Consider the following 23,301-nt stretch of genomic DNA (forward strand, 5'->3'; position numbering starts at 1 on the left):
CTCATTTAATGCTATAATCTGTTCATCACACACTTATCAGGAATAAATGTCTGTAATAATCTGTTTTTAGAGGGTCATAATTTTGTAGAAGCGAATTGAAATATTTGATTAAAATGATGGTTCAAAAAAGTTCTGACTGTTGATGGCCTGTAACCTCTCTCTTGTCCCTGTAGTGAGAGATGATAGCATGTCCATGGACTCGGACCAGGACTCTTCAGATAACAGTGTAGCGGTCACAGCTATGTTGAGCCATGTTGTTACAGAGCAACAGCCGTCCCTGGCGGCGGATCCGCTCCCTCCCGTCTCTGACCCCGCTCTTCAACACCGAGACCCCAGCGAGACGCCCAAAGAGCTAGACTTCAAAGCTCTCAGCGAAGCAATCTCTCAGTTCAAGGCTTCCAAGATGCTCGCCACGTCCGACGCAGGCGAAGCTCTAGAAACTTCTTTCCGAGTCGATCCTCACCAAAGCTTCCTCGGCCTCGGCGATCTGTCAGATTCCTATCCTCAGTTCTCCTCGGAAACCCACAGTTCAACGGCTCACCCGGAGACCTCCAACCGAAGCGAACCCGCCGCCCCGACTCCTGCAAGCGTGGCATCTGGCGTTGAAGCTAGTGGTGATGTGGACCATCGAGGAGGATCGGCGTGCGTCTTCAGACCAGCCACACCGACGGCTGCACCAATCCCTGAGAGCGCCAGCAGTGTGATGAACAGTCCAGAGCCCTGGGAGCAAACCAGCCCGATCTCGGTCATAGACACGCGCTCAGGCCCGGCATCCAATGGGAGCAGTGTTTCGAGGACGGGTTCCTTGGAGACGCTGGTCAAGAACCAGTGCGGTTTCCTTCCCACGCCTAGATATGGCTTGGACAGTTTTTACCCAGGACTGCAGGGCTCTGGCTTCATGTCAGCCACATACCGACCCATGGGTCTGACCGGCCCGAGGTTCGCGTCTCACAGTGGTGCTGTCGGACTCGGACACCCGCTTCTGAACGGCCTGGGAGTGCTGGGACCTCCAGGCTCGAGAGGGTTCTTGCCTAATAACGTGCCGATGGCGTGGAACAGCTCGACTCTCGGGTCTTCATCATCGGGCCTGTGGGCGGCTCGCTTCGGCACCGGCGTCCAGCAGATCCAGAGCTCTCCGTTCCTCCAGAACTGGCAGAGAGACGCGTACCGTCCCGACAGGGGAGGCTTCGGGGGCTGGTGAATACCCCGAGTGTGTGTGTGTGTGTGTGTGTGTGTGTGTGTGTGTAGATAGTTTTCAACACGTTTACAACTGAACATCTCAGTTTGTCTTTTGTATAATACGAGAGAAATGAAACCAGGTTTTTCACTGATAGTGAATTAATAAGTGATTCATTTCATATTTTTCAGAACACACATTTGTATTTTGCTTTTGCATGTTGGTCGGGCTGAACATGTTGCTTTTTTTCCCCTTTTGTGATCAAGCTCAAGGCCTTGGTTTTAGTATTATTTTTATAAAGCCGATTAACATTAAACAACTTAACAACCCATGTCTGTAAATGAATGTGTCCGTGTTGCTGAGATATGTGGTTAGCCGTCATACTGATTTCTTTGAACCAGGTTTGTTCAATAATGGACACAAGCTGAGCTTAATTTAAAGTTCAAGTTTAATTCAAGAGGTTTTAAATAAATGTAATTCACATTTAGAGGAAATTGTAAACATCACATTCAAGCCATAAAATCAACCCCGAAACCCAGAATCCAATGCAATACTGATGTATTACACATCTATAAGAGCGTCTAACACACACTCTACTCCATCGTTGCGGATATGAAGAGCTGGTTTGGCTCACACAGGTCTGAACGGGGAGAAGTGGTCTCGGTGTTGTGTTTGCAGGACTGGGGATAAACTGGTCTCGAGCTCTCTCTGTCTCTGCAGGAGCCCCTGAAATAACAAATCCACATTACATACATGAACCTCAGAAGTGTAGCAGGAACCACTGCAATCCACATCACACAATCACACACATCGCTTCGGCTCAGTTCTCAAAGTTCAGTCTCGTTCCCATCAGATTTGAGCAAATCGCATGTGTTTTGGCGCATGTGTGCAGAAGAGTAAGCACTATTGTCTACAGTAAATGCACACGACTTTGATTCTCAGTGAAACTCTTCACAGCTTAGAAACACTCTTTCATCGTGCGAGGTGTCAAACTATCCATTCAGTGAGCAAAATCTGTCGGACACTATATTCCACACATATTCATGTCATGTTTCCTATTTGGCAAACCGTTGTAATGAAATGGGAATCACAATCAACCAATCGAGTTTGAAACTGAGTTTGCTGACGGAGCATCACAACTCTGATCAGCTCTGTAGAAATACATTTCTATTCATACGCTACACTTATTTTTGTAGAAATATGTTGCATATAAACTGAAAATTCTCGTCGTTGGAGAGCAATAGGAAGATGTGTACTGTGTGTGTTAGAGAAAGACATAATAGAGTGTGTAAAAATGAACAAGCAACTGAGAATTGTCAGTTTACATGTAACATTGTTAGTGTAGTACACACAACTTTCTGTTTTTACCTACTGTCTGTATTTAAAATGCTCAGTGTGATACACAGGAACTGTTTTTACAAGACTAAGTTTTGTCTGTCAACAACAAAATTAGGGGAAAAGAACATGAACTATGTAAATAACATATGCCCATGGTGAAAAAGCACATTTTGACCTGTGGCTCACACGATGACCAAACACTATTTTGGTGCCATTGGCCAATTTACTGACAGTAACTAGGTTTTGAAGCATGAATTTTTGCAGACAGTTTAGAGAATGTTAACAGTTTTTTTTGTAATGATATCTTAAATTTTTTTAAACTCTTGCAAATATGAGCTTTAACTGCAGAAAGAAGAGAAGCGTGGAGATGTTGAGCGTTACCTGTCGTAACTGGGACAGACCCTTCAGGATCGCCTTCTGTCGCTCCGTGCTTTCAGGAGCGCCGGGGTCGTGCTGGACACACACACCTGCTGGGACAAACAACACACACACCTGTAGAGATAAACAACACTATCACACACATACCTGCAGACACAAACAACACAATCACACACACACACACACACACACACCTGCTGGGACAAACAACACAATCACACACACACCTGCAGAGACACACAACACAATCACACACACACACACCTGCAGAGATAAACACATCTACTGCTCTACAACACTCGCACAAAAAGCTCCAGAAAGGACAGTAAAGCAGCATAAACGTTTCAGAAACTTCACTTGTGAACTAAATTCCCACCTATTTTGTAACTTGTGAATCATGTCGTTGTTCACTAACAATCTTCTCCTCCAAAAGGCAGAAATATCATGTATTCCCAAGACTCAAAATAGACGCAAACCGTGAAACTAGTTAATTAATATGCAGAACCGATGATTATCTGGGAAGATTTTCTATGAATAATGACTCACAAACCCATTGTATTCCAGAAGACTACAGTGCACAGGTCATGTGACTTCCTTCATGACTCTTTCTGTAGACAGACAGACAGACAGACAGTCTGAATGCTGTATGGTGAAGAACTGAAGATCTCTCCAGAGTCTCTGCTGTGTTCCACTGAAGAAAGTCAGTCACATGGTTTGGGACATAAAGGTGAGTAAATCAACTAAATCTAGTTGTGCAAAAGCTCGTCACATTAGACTTTCTGGCTGAACTCTGCTCATATATCTGCTCTAAAACATCCCAACTCATCAACTTCATCATCCATGATGAATTAGTTTTGTCATAAAGACAAAAGTCCTAGAGAATTGTGGGTAAGGCTGAGTATGGCATGTGTTGCTGACCTGTGTGGACTCTGTGCTGGGCTTCGTGTGTGTCGTGTCTGGAGAGCGGGTCCAGCGGATACACCTTGTGTGTGTCGGGTCTGTGTGTGTCCAGCGGATACACCTCGTATGTGTCGGGTCTGTGTGTGTCCAGCTGGTACACCTCGTGCGTGCGCACGTACGGCACATAGTCTGAGGACAGGGGGCGGCCCGTGTCCTGCGGCGTCTGGAGACCGCACTGATGAACACGAGTCTTCACCACAGGGGTGATGGGAGGAGACGGCATCCCACTGCACACAAAACACATCAACCACAGTAAACACACACTTTCAAAGGAACTTCTAACCTTTTGAATGGTAACTCAAAGCATGTTTTCCAGCAGCCTTTATATACAGTATGTTCAATAATCTGTGAGAAATCATTCTAATGTGCTGATCTGGTACTCAAAAAATATTTCTTGAAATGTTAAAAATGTAAATTGTGCAGCATAATGAGGTGTGGAAACAGTTTGAAGTAGTATAGATGTAGTATAGTATAGAAATAGACTAGAATAGAATTCTTTTTATTGACCTAAAATGTGGACCTTGGAGATTTTGAGACTTTATTACGTATGACTTTATTAAATTGAATTAATTTAATAGCTTTAATACCATGACTTGGGGCTCAGGTCAGGAATCAGACAGACTGGCTAAACCGACCGTCTGCTAGCTGTCTCACCTCACCAAGGTCAGATAAATCCCATCACATAGAGCCTCTTTCACCTAGATATCATCATATAGGCCTAGAGACTGTGTCTGTTCCCCGAATTAGGACATACAAAAAACTTCCAAACCCATCTTAGAGTAAAAATGTAATTAATGTTCAACAAATAAAAAACCGATATAATACAAATGATAAAGCTTGGGTTGCTGAATATTAGATCCCTTACTCCAAAAGCACTCATTGTTAATATGATTATAGACTATAATCTAGATGTGCTGTGTTTGACAGAAACCTGGCTAAAACCAGACGATTACATTACTTTAAATGAATCAACCCCGCAAGATTACTGTTATAAACATGAACCTCGTCTGAAAGGCAAAGGGGGAGGAGTTGCTGTAATTTATAGTAATATTTTCAGAATTACTAAGAAGTCTAGTTTCAAATATAATTCTTTTGAAGTGTTGGTGCTTAATGTAACACTATCTAGTGTAAATGATAAATCACGTTTGAGATTTGTGCTGGCTACTGTATACAGGCCACCAGGGCACCATACCTACTTTATCAAAGAATTTGCTGATTTTTAGACTGGCTGCAGATAAAGTACTAATTGTTGGTGATTTTAATATACATGTAGATAACGAAAAAGATGCATTAGGATTGGCATTTAAAGATTTTAACTCTATTGGAGTTAGACAACACGTGTCATGACCTACTCATTGTCGTAATCATACTCTAGATCTAATATTATCACATGGAATAGAGATGTTGATGCCGTTGAAATTCTGCAGCAGAGCGATGACATCTCAGATCATTATCTAGTCTCGTGTAAACTCCATTTAGCCAAGGCTGCAAAGCCGACTCTGTGTTACAAATATGTTAGACCTATCATTTCTGCCACTAAAGATTGCTTTATTAATAATCTTCCTGATCAGTTTCATCATCTCAGCATCCCAGATAGCTTAGAAGAACTTGATATTGCAACAGAAACTTTTAACTCTCTCTTTTCCAGCACTTAAGACACAGTTGCTCCGTTGCGCTTAAAGAAGATTAAAGAAAATAGTCCAACGCCATGGTACAACGAGCACACTCGGGCCCTTAAGAGAGCAGCCAGAAAAATGGAGCGCAACTGGAAGAAAACAAAACTAGAGGTATTTCGCATTTCATGGAGAGAGAGCTCGATTGCTTACAGAGAGGCTTTAAAAGCTGCTAGATCTGCTTATTTTTCAACCCTATTAGAAGAAAATAAACAAAACCCTAGGTATTTATTTGAAACAGTGGCTGAACTAACGAAAAATAAAGCTTCAAGCCCAGACGTTTCCAAACAGTACAGCAGTAATGACTTTATGAACTTCTTCACTTATAAGATTGATAATATCAGGGAGAAAATAACTATGCAACCGTCTACTACAGTATCGCATCAGGCAGTGCATTTAAGTCTCCCTGAGGAAAAATTGTATTCTTTCATTGCTATAGAAGAGGAAGAATTGACTAAACTTGTTAAATCATCTAAATCGACAACATGTATGTTAGACCCTATACCGACTAAGCTTGTTATGAAGTGAAGGACGCAGTAAGATCCATTTGCAGCTTTATTAGAATAATCAACAGGCAGGGTAAATCAGGGGCAGTCAGAACAATGGAGATAATCTTAAAGCAGAAACAGATAACAGGCAAGGGTCGAGGCAGGCGGCAGGAATCACAGTCCAAAGAACAATCCGGGTCGAGACAGGCAGCAGAAGTCAGTATAAACAATCCAAGGTCAGTAACAGTTCAGCAAACACAGGGAAAACGCTCAGAGATTGTACGCCGGGGCAATGCAATACTTCGCAGAGAAGTGGAGTGTGGAAGTGGCTTTTATGTGTGTAAATGAGGTGCAGTGCAGGTGTATGAAGTAATCAGTCCAGGTAGATGCAGGATGGGAAATGTAGTCTGTGAGTGAATATGATAGTCCGGTGTGGAGTGCCCTCTGGTGGCTCTCAAGGGCACTCCAGCTGGTGACCGTTACAAAGCTACTGAAAGAGATGCTTCCAGAGACACAACTTGATCGTACAGAATTAGTCAATTACAGGCTGATCTCGAATCTGTCTTTTCTGTCAAAGATACTAGAAAAGGCGGTATCCTCACAACTATGTTCCTTTCTTGAAAGAAATGATATCTGTGAGGATTTCCAGTCAGGATTTAGACCATACCATAGTACCGAGACAGCTCTCATTAGAGTCACAAATGATTTGCTCTTATCATCCGATCGTGGTTGTATCTCTCTATTAGTGTTACTCGATCTTAGTGCTGCATTTGATACTATTGACCACAACATTCTTTTAAATAGACTCGAAAATTATGTTGGCATTAGTGGAATTGCATTAGCATGGTTTAAATCATACTTATCCGACCGTTATCAGTTTGTAGCAGTAAATGAAGAGATGTCTCATCGATCACAAGTTCAGTATGGCGTACCACAAGGCTCAGTACTAGGACCGTTGCTGTTCACTCTGTACATGCTACCCTTAGGAGATATCATTAGGAAACATGGAATTAGTTTTCACTGTTATGCTGATGATACTCAGCTCTATATTTCTTCACACCCCGACAAAACTTAGCTATTCACAAAATGCATAGGTGATATAAAAAACTGGATGACTAATAATTTCCTACTAAATTCTGAAAAAAAGTTTTTTGTCCAATAATTAGAATCTCTCTCACGTAATAACCTAAAATACTGTCTAACACTTGATGGCTGCTCTGTCAAGTCTTCGTCGTCGGTTAGGAACCTGGGTGTGCTCTTTGATACCAATCTTTCATTTGAAAGTCACGTGTCTAGTATCTGTAAAACCGCATTTTTCCATCTTAAAAATATATCTAAATTACGCCATATGCTTTCATTGACAAATGCGGAACAGTTAGTTCATGCGTTCATGACATCAAGGCTAGATTATTGTAATGCTCTACTGGGTGGTTGCCCTGCACGCTTAATAAACAAACTACAGCTGGTTCAAAACGCAGCAGCTCGAGTTCTTACCAGAACCAGGAAGTATGAGCATATTAGCCCGGTTCTGTCAAAACTGCATTGGCTTCCTATTAAAAATCGTATCAATTTTAAAATATTGCTGATTACTTACAAAGCACTAAATGGTTTAGCTCCGCAGTACTTGAGCGAGCTCTTAACGCATTATAGTCCTTCACGTCTATTGCGATCTCAAAATTCTGGCCAGTTGATAATACCTAGAATATCAAAATCGACTGCTGGCGGTAGATCCTTTTCCTATTTAGCACCTAAACTTTGGAACAATCTTCCTAACATTGTCTGGGAAGCAGACACACTCTGTCAGTTCAAAGCTAGACTAAAAACACATCTCTTTGACCTAGCATACACATTATAGACTTTTATAATTCAATGTTAGGCTGTATAGATTAGCTCAGCCGGAACCGGGAACACTTCCCATTAATCCAGATGTACTAGTAGTTACATCATAAGAAGAATGGCGTCTACGCTAATATTAGTCTCTGTGTTTATCCCGAGGTTTACTGCAGTCCGCCGGATCCAGGCCGTATCCAGATCTGATGAAGGACCTGCGCCTGAACATGACGACAACGCAGTCCTGAAATGTCAACTAGTCTCTCCCCTGTGAAGGCCTCCCTCCCCTCCCTTTAACTCTCTACAGATAAAGCGTTGTCGGGATAATTCTGGTTCGCGTGGCTACGCGGAAGCGATAAAAATTCTGTATTATAAATTTTAAGGCCAGACAAGTAGTTTGTTGAGGGTTGGTTTGTAGGGAAGGACTACACGCCTGCGCACATATATTCAAACACGCATACCTATAGACTGAGCTCGTAATACGCATGTGCACGCCATCAGCATTCTCACAGGTTAGCGTTTTTGAAGTTTGCGCAGAAAGAACTTGTCGGTGTCGTGTTAGTTAAGTTAATAACTAATGATCTTTGCAACGGAAGTGAATCAATCAAAACTAACTTTATCTGGACAATAACTTTATCCTAGAGCTGCTGTAAAGACAAAACAATCTCTGTTACTGTAATTTCCTATTATCTCTGTAAAGCTGCTTTGAAACAATCTATATTGTTAAAAGCGCTATATAAATGAAGGTGACTTGACTTGACTAAAGCGGTTTTGAAAAAAACGTCATATGAAAAGTACTAAATAAATAATGTTGAATTGACTTAAATGCTGTATTTTTGTAATTGTTCATCAAAGAATCCTTAATGTGCAGTTTATTTCAAATAAAAACAGCCATTAGTAACATTATAAATGTTTTAGTTTAATTTTTGTAAAAGTATTGATTTCTTTCAAAAAACGACAACTTCTTTTTCAGTTTTTTCAAACTTTTGAATAGTAATAGTAATATTATTACAATATTAATTACATTACATACAGTGCATTCAGAAAGTATTCAGACTCTTTAGATTCAGATATTTTTCAGATTATTGTTTTTCTTGTATTTTACTGTTTTTGCTAAGCACCCATACAAATTCCTTGTACAAACCGATGGTACTTGGCAATAAAGCTGATTCTGATTCATGTAAAAAAGGAGAAGAGGGCTGAGCAAGAACACAACCCAGAGATCATGTGTAGAAGAACAACCATCACTGAAAAAAACAGTCTGTCCTCGATTAAAGGGTGGTTTCTGGAGGAAAGCAGGCATCGATCATCACCTCACACCATCCCAGAGGTGGAGTGTTTCTCACAGGAGGAGTAGAAGAGCCCGGGCCAAAGCGTTTAGGACCTCACAATGCTCGTTCAAATGAGACGCTTGTTAAAATGTGAGTATTAAGCCTTCCTTTAAAGCCGGATGGATCATATTTAGTAGTTCATCTCTCAATCATTATTAGATTCCATTATGTTTTAAAACTAGATCATCTAATAACACTAAGATGTATTATTGGCAGATATAGATTTATGACTGATATTTTATGTAAGTATCTGCTATACTGTAATGAAGATCTCATTTAATCACACATAACATCTTTGTGGCCATATAAACATCAGCAACTGCTTGAAACTGCAGATTTTCGCTCAGTTTGGGCCTCTAAACAAAATTAATGTCAATTGAGAATGAGATTCATATTCTGCTATAATAATCAACAAAAACACATTTGAAAACATTGACCCTAAACAGTCACTGTAGTCCATTACAGAGTTACACATCTGTCCATGTACTAGATTTATTAAGAAGTAAAAAGAAATCTTGTTTTGTAATGTAAAGGTGAATAAGCCAGCTCTGCATCTGTGACACACTCACCGTTCAGCACTGAACACTGATGCTTCTGGGAGGTGATTTTCACTCTGAAGAAAGAGAAGAAACGACATCACTCTGACATGAACACATTTATAGAGACAGGAACTTCACTTCACTTCAAAATGAAAATCATTCATTAGTCATCATTTACTCTCCCTCAAGTTGTCCCAAACCTGTGTGAGTTTCTCTCTTCTGCTGAACACAAAAGAAGATATTTTGAAGAATGTACCCGAACAGTTGATGGACTCATATTTTTCTACTATGGAAGTCAATGGGGTCCATCAACTGTCTGGTCACCAACATTCTTCAAAATATCTTCTTTTGTGTTCAGCAGAAGAGAGAAACTCATACAGGTTTGAAACAACTTGAGGGAGAGTAAATGATGACAGAATTTTAATTTTAAAGTGAACTATTCCTTATATACTTTAATTAATACTTTAATTATTCTACCATTACATGTCAAGTAACTGATCTCTATTTTTTTTAATATATTCAGTTCCCAGTATTCCTGCACAGTGAGGTCAGTGAACAGTGAGGTCAGTGAGGTCAGTGAACTGTGTGAACCGTGAGGTCAGTGAACTGGCACCTGTGTTTGCGGCGAGCTCCTGTGCGTCTGCGCTGCAGGTCTGTGGTTCTGCGGTGTGTGTGTGGCCGGCAGCGGCTCTGGCTGAGGAGTGCGTGAGTGTGTGTTCCTCTCCATCAGTGTCATGAGCTGGATCTGCCTCAGTCTCCTGCTCTCCTGCCGATGTCTCTTCAGGGTTTCAGGATACCTCTCTGACGCCGGCACGAAGGCTTTGCTGGGCCGCAGTGTGTTCCACTCGGGCCTCTTCTGCGGCCTGCGCGCGTACGCCTCGTACGGGTCGGCTCCGGCGTCTCTATGTGCGGTGCGCAGAGGATCCTTTACCTCGCTGTGATGAGATCTCTTCACACTGAGAGCTGTGTGTGTCACTGCAGCAGGAGAGCGTTTGTCTGCATCTCCAGCAGAATCATTCTCAGGCTGATGACTGACCTCTGAAATCAGACACTGAGATTACACCTGTGCTGATACCTTTCACACAGAACTTTTCCATACAACAGTTCATATCGCCACATCTGTGAGCTGAAAACCACCATTAAAAACCATAAAAGTGTGAGTGTGAGTGAGAGAGAGAGAGAGAGGCTCAGTGCAGGCTTGTCGTCAGTAGTCATGTTTCCGTCTTGTGAATTTAACTTGTGCGCAAAATTTAAATATGGCATAAAACATTTGCGAATAAAGCATCCCATGTGTTCAAGAGAACAAAATCGTCACTTCCTGGGAAATTGGAACAAAATATCAGTAATAAAATTATACGTTTCTGCAATCGGCTCTTTTCCCTCTTTTCCCTCGACTCGTGTGAGACGCTTCTGGAGGGAATTAAACCGAATCATTCTGATCACACACTTCGGCTCCGGCGTTTCAGAAAAACCAAACCAACATCTGAGATGCTGCGATGTGATTGGTCCGCTGGTTAGTCCAGTTATCCAATCACAGCCTCTGCTGAGGGAAAGTCACCTGAGTTTATTGTTGCGCTTCGAGAGATTTACTCTGTAAATGTGTTTCCATCGTAGTTTACGAGCATGTCTTCTTATCGGATTTAAAAAAAGTATCCACCTCAATTGAGCGCACGTGTTTTTTATGCACATTTTCAGAATTTAAGCTCATCTGGACGTTTCTATCCAGCATATCCCAAGATTCACATAACAATAGGTGGATGACAACAGCTACCGTCACGTCAGATCAAACGTGAAGAATGAGTCATTAGATTTGAGCTTTTGCAGATATTTTCCATGAATAATCTAAACTCTAGTCTATTTCTCACTGAAGGCTTCATCATACTGTATATCGTATCATATTTAAATGTACTTTTATGATACTTTCATCATTTCTTTGTCCTTTTTGAAACTTCACAGACATTGTCGTTGATTGTCTACAAACTGTCTTTTTCTGAAAAACTAATGTGCAAAGATTCACAGGATGAGGAAAGGATGACAGAACTTCATTTCTGGGTGAACTAAAAGACAAACAAACCTGTCTGAACAGCGGTGTGTCTTCTGGGAGATGTTGTCCTCTGGGTTTGACTCTTGGATGATGCAGCTGGTAAATCTGGACCACTGGGGGCTAAAACACCACTTTATAATCATGCATGCAGAATGTTGCACATACAAAGCAAATGTTAGCTTCCTCCCGTACCCTGTGAGGCCGAGTCTCCCTTCAGGCTGTGCAGGAGTTTGGACACATCGTGGCCTTTCTTGGTCAGGTCTCTGATTCTCTGGAGGTGTCTGTCTTTCACGGCCTCTTCTTGGGCTCTCTGAATGCTCAGATGCAGCTCCTCAGTTTCACGAGACTGCTTCTCCTGGAATACATGCACAACTTTCATATTCAAAATACAATTTGAAACGGATCCTACCATTTTTCTTATTCTTTTGAAACATACGGTGTAATTATTTTACAACTATAAATGCCAAACTAAGCGCGGTTCAACATGGCATGAGAAGGGTCTACTACTAAGCAGACTTTGTGCTGTGCGAGGAAAACCTGTCAGTGACATCACTTCACAGTAGTAAAATCCAAACACACTGAAAGAGCCACAGTGCAAGTTGCAGGGGAAAAAAAGAAGGCCATGAACACAGTTTCATTTCATATTTGAAACCATTTTTCGCACACGATGTATGACGTATTATATATCGACTTGATTTTGCATTGTTTGAAGATGGGCAAGATAAATTCAATTGATAAAAATTAATTTCGCAATCACAAATTCTGTGCAGTCGGTTCTTTGCGTTTCTTAGATGCACATTACAGTACCCATAACTAGGTGGTTAGTAACAGCTGAAGGTACTGTTTAACACATGTGTCATCTGAGTTAGTCTCACCAACATGTCAGAGGCGAAGAGTGTTTCTGATTGGCTAGTTTTCTCAGAACACTAATTTCAGTGATTGTAGGGACATTTCATATGTGCTAAATGACCTTTAAAATAATAATAATAATAATAATAATAATAAATATAGCCGTAAGCAAAATTTAACATTAAAGTTTTTAACATTTTTATATTGTAATCATTTCACATTTAATCTCCATGAAACAACACAGTTGCCTATATTTTAAATATTTGTTTAATGGCATCTTTTTTAAAGAAGAACGCCAGTATCACCGATGTCAATACTGCTACTGATGTCTCTATGAAATTGACTTTTTTCTCAATTTTAGCCATCAATTATAGGCATTCATTATTACAGTATAATTGAAAGCTATCAATTTTAACAGCAATATGTTTTCTATTTGCCCAGTCAGACCGGTTCAGATTTGTACTTGCCCTGTCAGAATGCACAAAAAGTTATTGTTTTCGTTGTTTTTGACCCATGTAACCTTATAAACAGTGCTTTAAGATTTTCAGGTAGGTCTAACAGGTTGAATATATACAGAAATTGAATAAAGTTTTCAAAAACTTCACAGTCTTCACTGCATAAATTATCAATTAAATATAGATTAATCCTTATTAATGCTACAAAAGTTATTCAGTCAAGAGCAGTGAGTGATTTTCTCTTTTTCTTTTGTTCTTTGATTAACATTACACTTTTTCTCACAAGTCTTATTTTCTACTTATACAAGACTTCATTTAACTCGTTCCTTGCGAGGATACTCAACGAAATGTGCATTTTGGCATAATTTTGTGTTGTTTTTGTCTGTTCAAGTGCTGTCCGAAGCGGACACGCGCATTCTGTGTGTGTGTGTGTCACACAGACAGGAGATTCACAGATGCGAATCTCTTTTGATCTCTTTTGTGTCTTATTGCGCTTGAATGGTTTAAAAGCATTTGCATGAATAAGAGCGATGTCATATAATCTAACGCTATCCAAAGGACGACAGGAAAAAAACGAATGCTGCATTAATTGCGTTAAATGTTTTTAACGCATTAAACTGTAAAAAATAATCGCTTGCATTGACGTAATGCCAAAATTTGGTGTCAATATGTCAAATCTTTCCAGAGATTCAGCCTCAGATGCAGTTCATTATGCCATTAAAGTTATTGTTGCGGTAGACAAAAAAACGGTTTCGTCGGTCGGCACTAAATCCATAAGATTTGCCGGCATAAGCTGGATCTAGGAGGAGTTTGAAAAAGTAGGTTTTTAAAGAAAATCAAAATGGCGGCAGGAAGTTCAAGCGACTATAGCAACATTGGTATCTATGTACTCAGCATGACCCAAGGAATCTATTAAGACCAGTTTCAATAGGCAAAAGCTATTTACATTTTTTTACATTTCATTAGAATTTTTGACCAGAAGGTGGCGCTGTCTCAAAACTTTTTGAGTACCTTCAGGCATGGTGCCGATGACAGTCACCAAGTTTTGTAACGATACCCCAATGCGTAATTCAAAATGGCCGATATGGGAATACTGGGTTTTGACTCGACAAATCTAAAGAGACCAGTTTTACCAAACCATTCAGAAGTTATAAGCAAAAAGAGGCATTTTTCAGATTTCCTGACCACTTCGTTGCTTGATTTTAGTGTGCAATCCGTGTGTGTGTGATAGTTTTACCTCCTTGTGTCTCTGTCGCTCCGTGTCCGTGATATACTGCTGCTGGAGTCGCTCTCGATCTCTTTCAACCCTCCTCTCCTCTTCCTGTTCCTGTGCTCGTCGTGTGGCGTCCTCTTTCTCTTTCTGGCGTCTGCGCTCCTCTACTTGAGCCTCAATTGCTCGCTACACATCAGAAATGTGTACATATTATAAAGGCACATGCAGTGATTTCCTGTCAGTTTGGTCAAGGAATGAATCCTACCTGGTGCTCCAGCTGCTTGAGTCTCCGGCGTTCCCGTTCCTCGATCTGAGCAGGGTCCAGCAAGGCCGTCATGGTGCGAAGATGACTAAACAACAAATCACAAGGGCATTTTGATTTACATAAAACCTTTGAAAAAGCCAGAATATTTAGAATTTGTTTAGTTATTCCAACAAAGAATAAATCATTTTGGAGCATCATCATCATCACTAATCAACGTCCATTCTGTTAAGGCAGGCAGTGACCAATGAGATTCACACACAGCCTCACACACTGCAAACTAAAGAATCTGGGAAATTTCAGGTAAAAAGCCAGAACACCATGTACAAAACACCATCATGGTAACACACGACACTAGAAACATTCATTTACCAACAACCACAGTGTACATAATTGATAAGGGTATTTCAATGAAAAACCATCAAATGTGAGCTGAGGATTCTGGGAATGTCAGAGGATTCTGGGAATTTCCATTTTCACGGTAAATTATAAGATGACTTGTTCTAAAACTTTCTAAAACTGTACATTTAACAATATTTTAACCCCTTAAACCAGAAGAAATAACCCCCCACCCCCTCCGCACCAAAATATTCCTAATCAAAATTACTAAGCCACTAAATGAAATAACACAAAATATGTATCATTTTAAAGCTTAGAAAATCAGCTTTTCGATCAACTTTTAACAGTTCTGTGTAATCATATTTTTTAAAACTACTGCCTTGATCAACACAAAATAGGTTTCATTTGAGTCTGAACTTTGTAGCCAACATGTAACATGCTACATGTAGCCAATCTGATCAACTCCTAAAGAGTGCAGAGTTATTTGCTGATAAAAAAAACAACAAAAATGCATAATTTGTACTATGTACTGTAATATGTCAAAAACATCATACAGCTCAGATAGTCATATGTCTTTTGAAAGGTTTCATGGAGTAGAATACAACAAGCATAATTGTTTTGGGCTTTGACTAAACATGAGAGAGTTTTCGTACGTGAAGGGCCATATGTAAATAATATACGGATGTTACATTCATGTGGTGTGTTAAAGTAAAATTACATGATCATTAGATCTGTTTTCATTAGATCAGTTTTTCACCGCATAGAGTAAGGAACTTATCGTTCACCAATTTTTCACTTTTTCACAGTCTAAAAGACTGTGTGCTCAGTATAGAAGTCAAGTCAAGTCACCTTCATTTATATAGCGCTTTTAACCCTATAGATTGTTTCAAAGCAGCTTTACAGAGATAATAGGAAATTACAGCAACAGAGATTGTTTTGTCTTAACAGCAGCTCTAGGATAAAGTTATTGTCCAGCTAAAGTTAGTTTTGATTGATTCACTTCCGTTGCAAAGATCATTAGTTATTAACTTAGGGGCCGCTAACACGACACCGTTTTAACAGAAAACTCTTAAGTTCTTTCTGCGCAAACTTCAAAAATGCGAACCAGTGAGAACGCTGATGGCGTGTTGTGTTCTCTGTAGATGTGTGTTGTGTTCTCTGTCGGTGTGTCATGAAGCTGTCAGCTGTCAGACCTGGATCTCTGTTGCACTCCCCGAGTGGTGTCGACGCTGGCCCTCCCCAGACTGTCCCCTCCACACACACTCACACCGTCCCGTGCAGTGGCCAGGGCTCCTGAGACGGGGCGATGAGGAGACGGGCCGCTGCTCGGGTCAGGCACTGCTGAGGGCTGAACCAGAGAGTCAAAGTGAACCGCCCAGCGCTCCATGTCCTCGGCCTGTGGAGACAGAATCACAGAAGACATCAACTAAAACCATTCTTCACATCAACGTTAGACTATCCTCTGACATACGAGTCTGTCTCAGTTGTCTGCACATGCTTTACATTTATATATTCATTTAACACACCGTGCTGTGAAAAAGTCCAAAGTTAAAAGTGCATGAAAAACAAACAGTGATTTTGCCAGTCGTGTCTTAACGCCGGGTTCACAATGTGCGATTTTGGCCATGATTTCTCTGACATGTTTACCGACAGCCGATTAATGACCGTTGTGATCACATTTCCCCTCAGATGTGATTCTGGCTGTCAGAAGATTTGACGCAGTGTGGCTTCTCCTATGCCAAAAGATTTTACAGATACTAGACTCGTGACTTTCAAATGAAAGATTGGTATCAAAGAGCACAACCCAGGTTCCTAACCGACGACGAGGACTTGACAGAGCAGCCATCAAGTGTTAGACAGTATTCTAGGTTATTACGTGAGGACGTTTTTTGTCCAATAATTAGAATCTCTGTTTTTTCAGAATTTAGAAGTAGGAAATTACTAGTCATCCAATTTTTTATATCAGCTATGCATTCCGTTCATTTTGTGAATTGGTAAGTGTCGTCAGGGCATGAAGAAATATAGAGCTGCATATCATAGGCATAACAGTGAAAACTAATGCCATGCTTTCTAATGATATCTCCCAAGGGTAGCATGTACAGAGTGAACAGCAACGGTCCTAGTACTGAGCCTTGTGGTACGCCAGACTGAACTTGTGATCGATGAGACATCTCTTCATTTACTGCTACAAACTGATAACGGTCGGATAAGTATGATTTAAACCATGCTAATGCAATTCCACTAATGCCAACATAATTTTCGAGTCTATTTAAAAGAATGCTGTGGTCAATAGAGTCAAATGCAGCACTAAGATCGAGTAACACTGTAACAGTTCCAGAGTGTGTTCACTATTACTGGCTGTCTATAGCTGTTTTGTAATTATCTTCCTGGTCACAAGGGGGCAACGCCCTCAGGTAAGGGGGTTAGAATACCCATATAAAGAAGAATGAGTGATCTAGCTGGGAGGGCCATGTGGTGGCTTGATTTGGAGAGAGGGCTCACTCTTTTTACTTAAGAGGGGTTTTGAGTTGAGGCTCAATGTTTATGCCTCTTTTGGCTACTATTTGAGGAACAGTGTGTTTGCAATACTCAATGTAGGCCATATTTCCTCAATTGTGTTGTTTGGTGTTACCCGGAATCCTTGTGTTCAATACGGACTTAACCCCAGCATCAAATCTTCTTCGATTGGATTTCTTTGGTGGATTATATATTTTCTTTTCAACCTGGCCCTGAGGACTACAAGTTTTGGCTGAGTGAGTTTTCTTTCGGTGATGAGACTGTGGTCGCAACTGATCTAAATTTGAACTGAACTTTTGTGTTTTGTCGCGCCCGAACAGGAACCTTCCAAAGGCAACCAGTTCATTTGAAAGAATCTTGATTTATTTGTTTGTGTGTACTGGGTATTGTACAAACAATTGTATTATTTTTTTTATATACTTAACCGTTTATAGTTGAGCAGTAATACCTTGTACTTTTTCAGTCATCTATGTTGCTTTAATACCAATTTGTATTTTTTTATATATGGTAGTTTTGGTAGTTTACTTATAACCTCCCGAAATGGATGCTGATCCTGCCGAGACAGTGGGTGAGGGCCCAATAGAGCCAGATTATGGTTTAGATGCTTTCACTGTGCGTTGTGAACCCCTGCGAGATATCATACAGTCGCTCAGTAGTCTCTATTTGGATCCCGTGTTGGAGGGTGAAGAGGGAGAAGAGCTAACTGTGCTGCCACCGCCAATAGAGGAGGATGAGAGTCTGATATCTATGGTGATCGCCTCAAGGGTAAGCCAAGTTGAACAAAAAGTGATGGGGTTGGAGAATGATATCAAGTGTCGCATTAAGGACTTTGAAACACAGGTACTTGATGGATTTAAAACCCAGCATGACCAGGTGTATCATTTGGAATCTCAAGTCAGTGCCCTAGAAAGGTCGCACAAGAAGTTGGCAGAAACCATACTTGATGGAACTAAACAAGAATGTCAGAGAGTGAAACAGCTCCTTGAGCAGAATATGCAATCGCTGGGAAATGCTGTCATGGACTGCCTTAGACGAAGAGATGAACAGTTGAAGGCTAAGGTACTCCCCATTCCATATGCCATGTCCACTCCCACTGTAACTTCAGCCTCACTTTTTGACACTGGGCAGCGATCAATTCACTTTAGTGCTCCCATCAAAATTGAATTTCCAAAGTTCAGCAGTCAGGAAGGAGAAGATCCGATAGCCTACCTAGAGAAGTGTGATGAATATTTGGCTATTCACCCTCTAAGTAGTACAGAGATATTATCCATGCTTCCGTCAGTACTTATCCACACAGTAAAAGACTGGTGGATTGCTGAGAGAACCCGGGTTAAAACTTGGGCTCAATTTAAGACCCTCTTCTTGCGATCATTCTTACCTGATGACCACGAAGTCGAAGCTGAAAGAAAAATCAGGGAGCGAAAACAGGAAATAGGAGAAGGTATACGCACTTTTGTGTATCAATACAGAGCGTTGTGCTTAAGACTGAAGCCTTCTATGTCTGAAAGAGAAATTCTACAAGCCACTCTCCGAAACTGCAATCCTCGTATTGCTAGCGTACTAAGGGGTACCGTATCCACAGTGGACGAGATGGTTAGAGTGGGAACATTGGTGGAGAGAGACCTCAATGAGGAGAGAGCATATTGGAGACAGAGGCAGGCTGAGCAATCACGAAAACCTGCTGTGGTTGGAAGAGCTGGTCGAGGTCAGCATGATAGTCAACCTATTGCTCTCTTGGATGGAACTTGTGAGCGTTCTATAACTCCTCTGACATTACCTCTAGTTATTCGTGGTTATCCCTTTGAAGCTTTAATAGATACAGGCAGCACTTACTCGTTGGTACAAGAATCCTTTTGGCATCGGATCAAGGAAAGAGAGGAAGCTTGGCAGTCTGCTAGAGGGCAGACGTTTTCCCTTGCCAATGGACACCTTCAGCATGCCTTGGGAAAGGTAACATTAGAATGTACATTGCATGACCATGTTTATCCTTTTAACGCTTACATCATGAGAGATCGTGATTTGACTTTTCCCTTGATAATAGGCCTTGATTTCTTGAATGTCTCTGGCATGGCCTTGGACTTCCGTGGTGCAACATATTCTTTGCCCGAAGAGGATAAGGTGCATCAGTTTTCCATCCCTTCATCTTCACATAATACTGACTTCTTTTCAACTGCAACCAGATTACATTTAGCACTACCTGCTGTTCAAATCAATGAGGCCACCAGAACTATCATTAAAGATTTTGTGAGTTCAGCAGATGCCTTACCTTCCCAGAGACATCAATTAGAAGGCCTTCTCTTTGATTGGCCTACAGTGTGTACTGATTCACTGGGAAGAACTTCCACCATCAGGCATCGCATCAACACCAGTGATGAAATTCCAGTAAGGAAACGGGCATACCCTACCCCAGTTCACAAGCAAAAATTGATTGAGGATGAGGTGTCGAAGATGTTGGAAAAGGGAATCATTCGTCCATCCACTTCCCCGTGGGCTGCACCTATTGTATTGGTGCCAAAAAAGGATGGTAGTATGCGCTTTTGCGTAGACTACAGGTCCTTAAATGCAAAAACTCCACTAGATGGTTTTCCTATGCCTCAGGTGCAGGACATTCTCATCTCTTTGTATGGAGCCTCGGTTTTCAGCACTTTAGATCTGAAGAGTGGTTATTGGCAGGTCTGTATGGAGGAAGATAGTATTCCCAAAACTGCTTTTGTCACCAAATCTGCACAATATGAGTTCATTCGTCTTCCTTTTGGTTTGAAAAATGCTGCTTTGACTTTCCAGCGATTAATGAATACCATCTTACAAGAGCTCATCGGTAGATGTTGTTTTGTCTATATAGACGATATTGTTGTGTACACGACTAATGTGCAGGAGCACTTTGGGCATTTAAGACAGCTGTTCACAAAGCTGGAAGCTTCTGGTTTGACTTTGAACTTGAAAAAATGCAACCTAATAAGAAAGTCCCTTTCGTTCCTTGGTCATGTCATCTCAGAAGGAGGAGTAAAGACTGAACCCTCTAAGGTTGAAGCTGTCCATAATTTCCCAACTCCCAAGAATGTGAAGAAAGTCCAGCGATTCCTTGGCTTGGTGGGTTGGTATCATCGCTTTATTCCTAACTTTTCAGAGCGGGCAGCACCTCTTCATGCCCTGAAAAAGAAGGATGTCTTGTGGGTATGGACTCAGGAGTGCCAACAATCATATGAGTGGCTAAAATAAGCTCTGCAGAAAGCTCCTATACTTAGACCTCCAGATTTCAGTCGGCCCTTCAGAGTGCAAACAGATGCCAGTAACGTTGGTTTGGGAGCAGTATTAACACAAGAAACTGATCAAGGGGAAAATGTAGTAGCGTATGCTTCTAAGTTGCTGCAGAGTGCTGAGAAGTCATACTCCACAGCTGAGAAAGAGTGTCTCGCTGTGGTATGGGCTGTGGAGAAATGGCGAGAGTACCTCGAAGGACGACACTTTGATGTGCTTACAGACCATTCTGCACTCACATGGGTTTTTAATCATCCAAGACCCACATCTCGGTTGACAAGATGGGCCATTCGGCTCCAAAGCTTCGATTTTACGGTAAAGTACCGTAGAGGGCAGTGCAATGTTATCCCTGACACGCTGTCACGAGGAATGGAAGAAGAAATCCCTGGGACAATTGCTCTCTCTCAGGCGGTCAGTGCCCCATGTAATTTACCTTTGAACTGGGAGGACATTGAGCGTGGGCAGAAAGAGGATGTTTCTCTTCAGCATCTCTGGGATGAAGCCAAAATTGATGATGCAATTCCAAATCGCATTCGTTATGTCATTCAAAATGACTACTTATTTAGGTGTACCGTCAACAAAGATGGAGGTCAAGTTTTTCAAGTGATCATTCCTACACAATACAGAGAGCAGTGTCTTCAATTCGTCCATGCAAACCCCTTGTCCGGACACCTGGGACACATGAAAACCTTGCGTAGATTGCTGGAGGTGGCCTATTGGCCAGAGATTCGGAAGGATGTCTGGAAAACCTGTAAAGAGTGTCAGACGTGCCAGCAGTATAAGCCACGGATTACCAAACTTGCAGGCCGACTTCAATCAACTCCCATTGTTGAACCAGGCTTTATGTTAGGGATTGACCTAATGGGGCCTTTTCCCAAAAGTACTCGCATGAATGAATACCTGCTGGTGATTGTGGATTATTGCAGCAAGTGGGTGGAGTTATTTCCTTTAAGGTCTGCAAAAACACCCTTGATTTCAAATGTCCTGACGAAGGAAATCTTTACCAGGTGGGGTACCCCAGCATATCTAGTCTCAGATCGAGGACCTCAATTTACATCTCAACTGCTTCAAGACACCTGCAAGCAGTGGGGTGTGGTCCAGAAACTCACAACGGCTTACCATCCTCAGACTAATTTGACTGAGCGAATTAACCGTACCCTTAAGACCATGTTAGCCTCCAATGTGCAAGAGAACCATCGCCAATGGGATAGGTGGATCCCTGAATTTCGGTATGCACTAAATTCGGCATGGCAGGAGAGCACTGACCACACACCTGCTGAAATTGCAATTGGCAGAAAACTGAAAGGTCCCCTCAAGCGTCTTGTCCACAAGTCTCCAGACCCTGACCAAGCCGCTTATAACACCATTGAGAAACAGAAGGCCTTATTGGAGTGTGTCAAAGAAAATGTGAGTAGAGCCCAGAAGAGACAGGCCAAGTATTATGATCTCAGAAGGAGACTAGTCCAATATGAAGGAGACTTAGTATGGGTACAAACTCACTCGTTGTCTCGAGCAAGTGATGCTTATATGGCAAAGCTGGCTCCCAAGTGGCAAGGACCTGCTAAAGTTATGTCAAAACTTAATAAAGTCAATTATCGAGTAAAAATGGTCCAGGAGCCAAATAATGTTGAGATCTATCATGTAGAGAAGTTAAAACCCTTTTTTGGGGCTGTCTAGCCTTTTTCAGAAGGGAGGGGTTTGTAACAGTTCCAGAGTGTGTTCACTATTACTGGCTGTCTATAGCTGTTTTGTAATTATCTTCCTGGTCACAAGGGGGCAACGCCCTCAGGTAAGGGGGTTAGAATACCCATATAAAGAAGAATGAGTGATCTAGCTGGGAGGGCCATGTGGTGGCTTGATTTGGAGAGAGGGCTCACTCTTTTTACTTAAGAGGGGTTTTGAGTTGAGGCTCAATGTTTATGCCTCTTTTGGCTACTATTTGAGGAACAGTGTGTTTGCAATACTCAATGTAGGCCATATTTCCTCAATTGTGTTGTTTGGTGTTACCCGGAATCCTTGTGTTCAATACGGACTTAACCCCAGCATCAAATCTTCTTCGATTGGATTTCTTTGGTGGATTATATATTTTCTTTTCAACCTGGCCCTGAGGACTACAAGTTTTGGCTGAGTGAGTTTTCTTTCGGTGATGAGACTGTGGTCGCAACTGATCTAAATTTGAACTGAACTTTTGTGCACCAACAATCGGATTGATCATCGCTGGATTGCAGGTTCATTATTTCCATTACTCACATATTATCCATATTATCCTTTTATGGTTTTGTGTTTATCTTGTATGGACTGAACTAATGTTGAAGGACTCATTGGACCAGGTTTTGGGTGATTGTAAGCTATTATTGCTTTATGGTGTTGTGATATATTATTTTGATATATATTCATTTTGAGCTGGTGGTTTGCAATTATATTTGGATGTGATTTCCCCCCTTATTTTTTTTTGTGTTTCATTTTTGTCTTTGATATTAGACGAGTTGTCACAACACTAATAGTGAGATACAACCACGATCGGATGATAAGAGCAAATCATTTGTAACTGAGAGCTGTCTCAGTACTATGGTACGGTCTAAATCCTGACTGAAAATCCTCACAGATATCATTTCTTTCAAGAAAGGAACATAGTTGTGAGGATACCGCC

At 41.3% G+C, this 23,301-nt stretch overlaps 2 protein-coding genes across 10 annotated transcripts in view; one reads left to right on the forward strand and one right to left on the reverse strand.

Moving 5' to 3' along the window:
• The window catches only part of tasora (transcription activation suppressor a), a 38,167-nt gene extending 36,649 nt beyond the window's left edge, over positions 1-1,518 (forward strand). The window contains exon 23 of the mRNA XM_084416553.1: positions 174-1,518. Within this exon, the coding sequence (XP_084272679.1) occupies positions 174-1,201 (1,028 nt within the window). The 3' untranslated portion in view covers positions 1,202-1,518. The remainder of the gene's footprint in view (positions 1-173) is intronic.
• Positions 1,519-1,609: 91 nt separating this feature from the next.
• The window catches only part of ccdc66 (coiled-coil domain containing 66), a 34,431-nt gene continuing 12,739 nt past the window's right edge, over positions 1,610-23,301 (reverse strand). For 3 of the 9 annotated variants that reach the window (XM_084416565.1, XM_084416569.1, XM_084416564.1), the window contains 10 exons: positions 16,070-16,272; positions 14,541-14,625; positions 14,300-14,461; positions 11,951-12,113; positions 11,789-11,878; positions 10,328-10,752; positions 9,745-9,788; positions 3,812-4,080; positions 2,897-2,982; positions 1,610-1,903 (listed from right to left, as the gene is read on the reverse strand). In XM_084416565.1, the coding sequence (XP_084272691.1) occupies positions 1,808-1,903; positions 2,897-2,982; positions 3,812-4,080; positions 9,745-9,788; positions 10,328-10,752; positions 11,789-11,878; positions 11,951-12,113; positions 14,300-14,461; positions 14,541-14,625; positions 16,070-16,272 (1,623 nt within the window). In that variant the 3' untranslated portion in view covers positions 1,610-1,807. Of the gene's footprint in view, positions 1,904-2,896; positions 3,008-3,349; positions 3,585-3,811; positions 4,081-6,813; positions 6,996-9,744; positions 9,789-10,327; positions 10,753-11,788; positions 11,879-11,950; positions 12,114-14,299; positions 14,462-14,540; positions 14,626-16,069; positions 16,273-23,301 lie in introns of those variants that run through there. The other 6 variants (XM_084416566.1, XR_014628261.1, XM_084416568.1 and 3 more) reach the window with 6 other exon arrangements.

The sequence above is a fragment of the Rutilus rutilus genome (genome assembly GCF_951802725.1).
Source record: "Rutilus rutilus genome assembly, chromosome: 8".
In the NCBI taxonomy this organism is placed as follows: Eukaryota; Metazoa; Chordata; class Actinopteri; order Cypriniformes; family Leuciscidae; genus Rutilus; species Rutilus rutilus.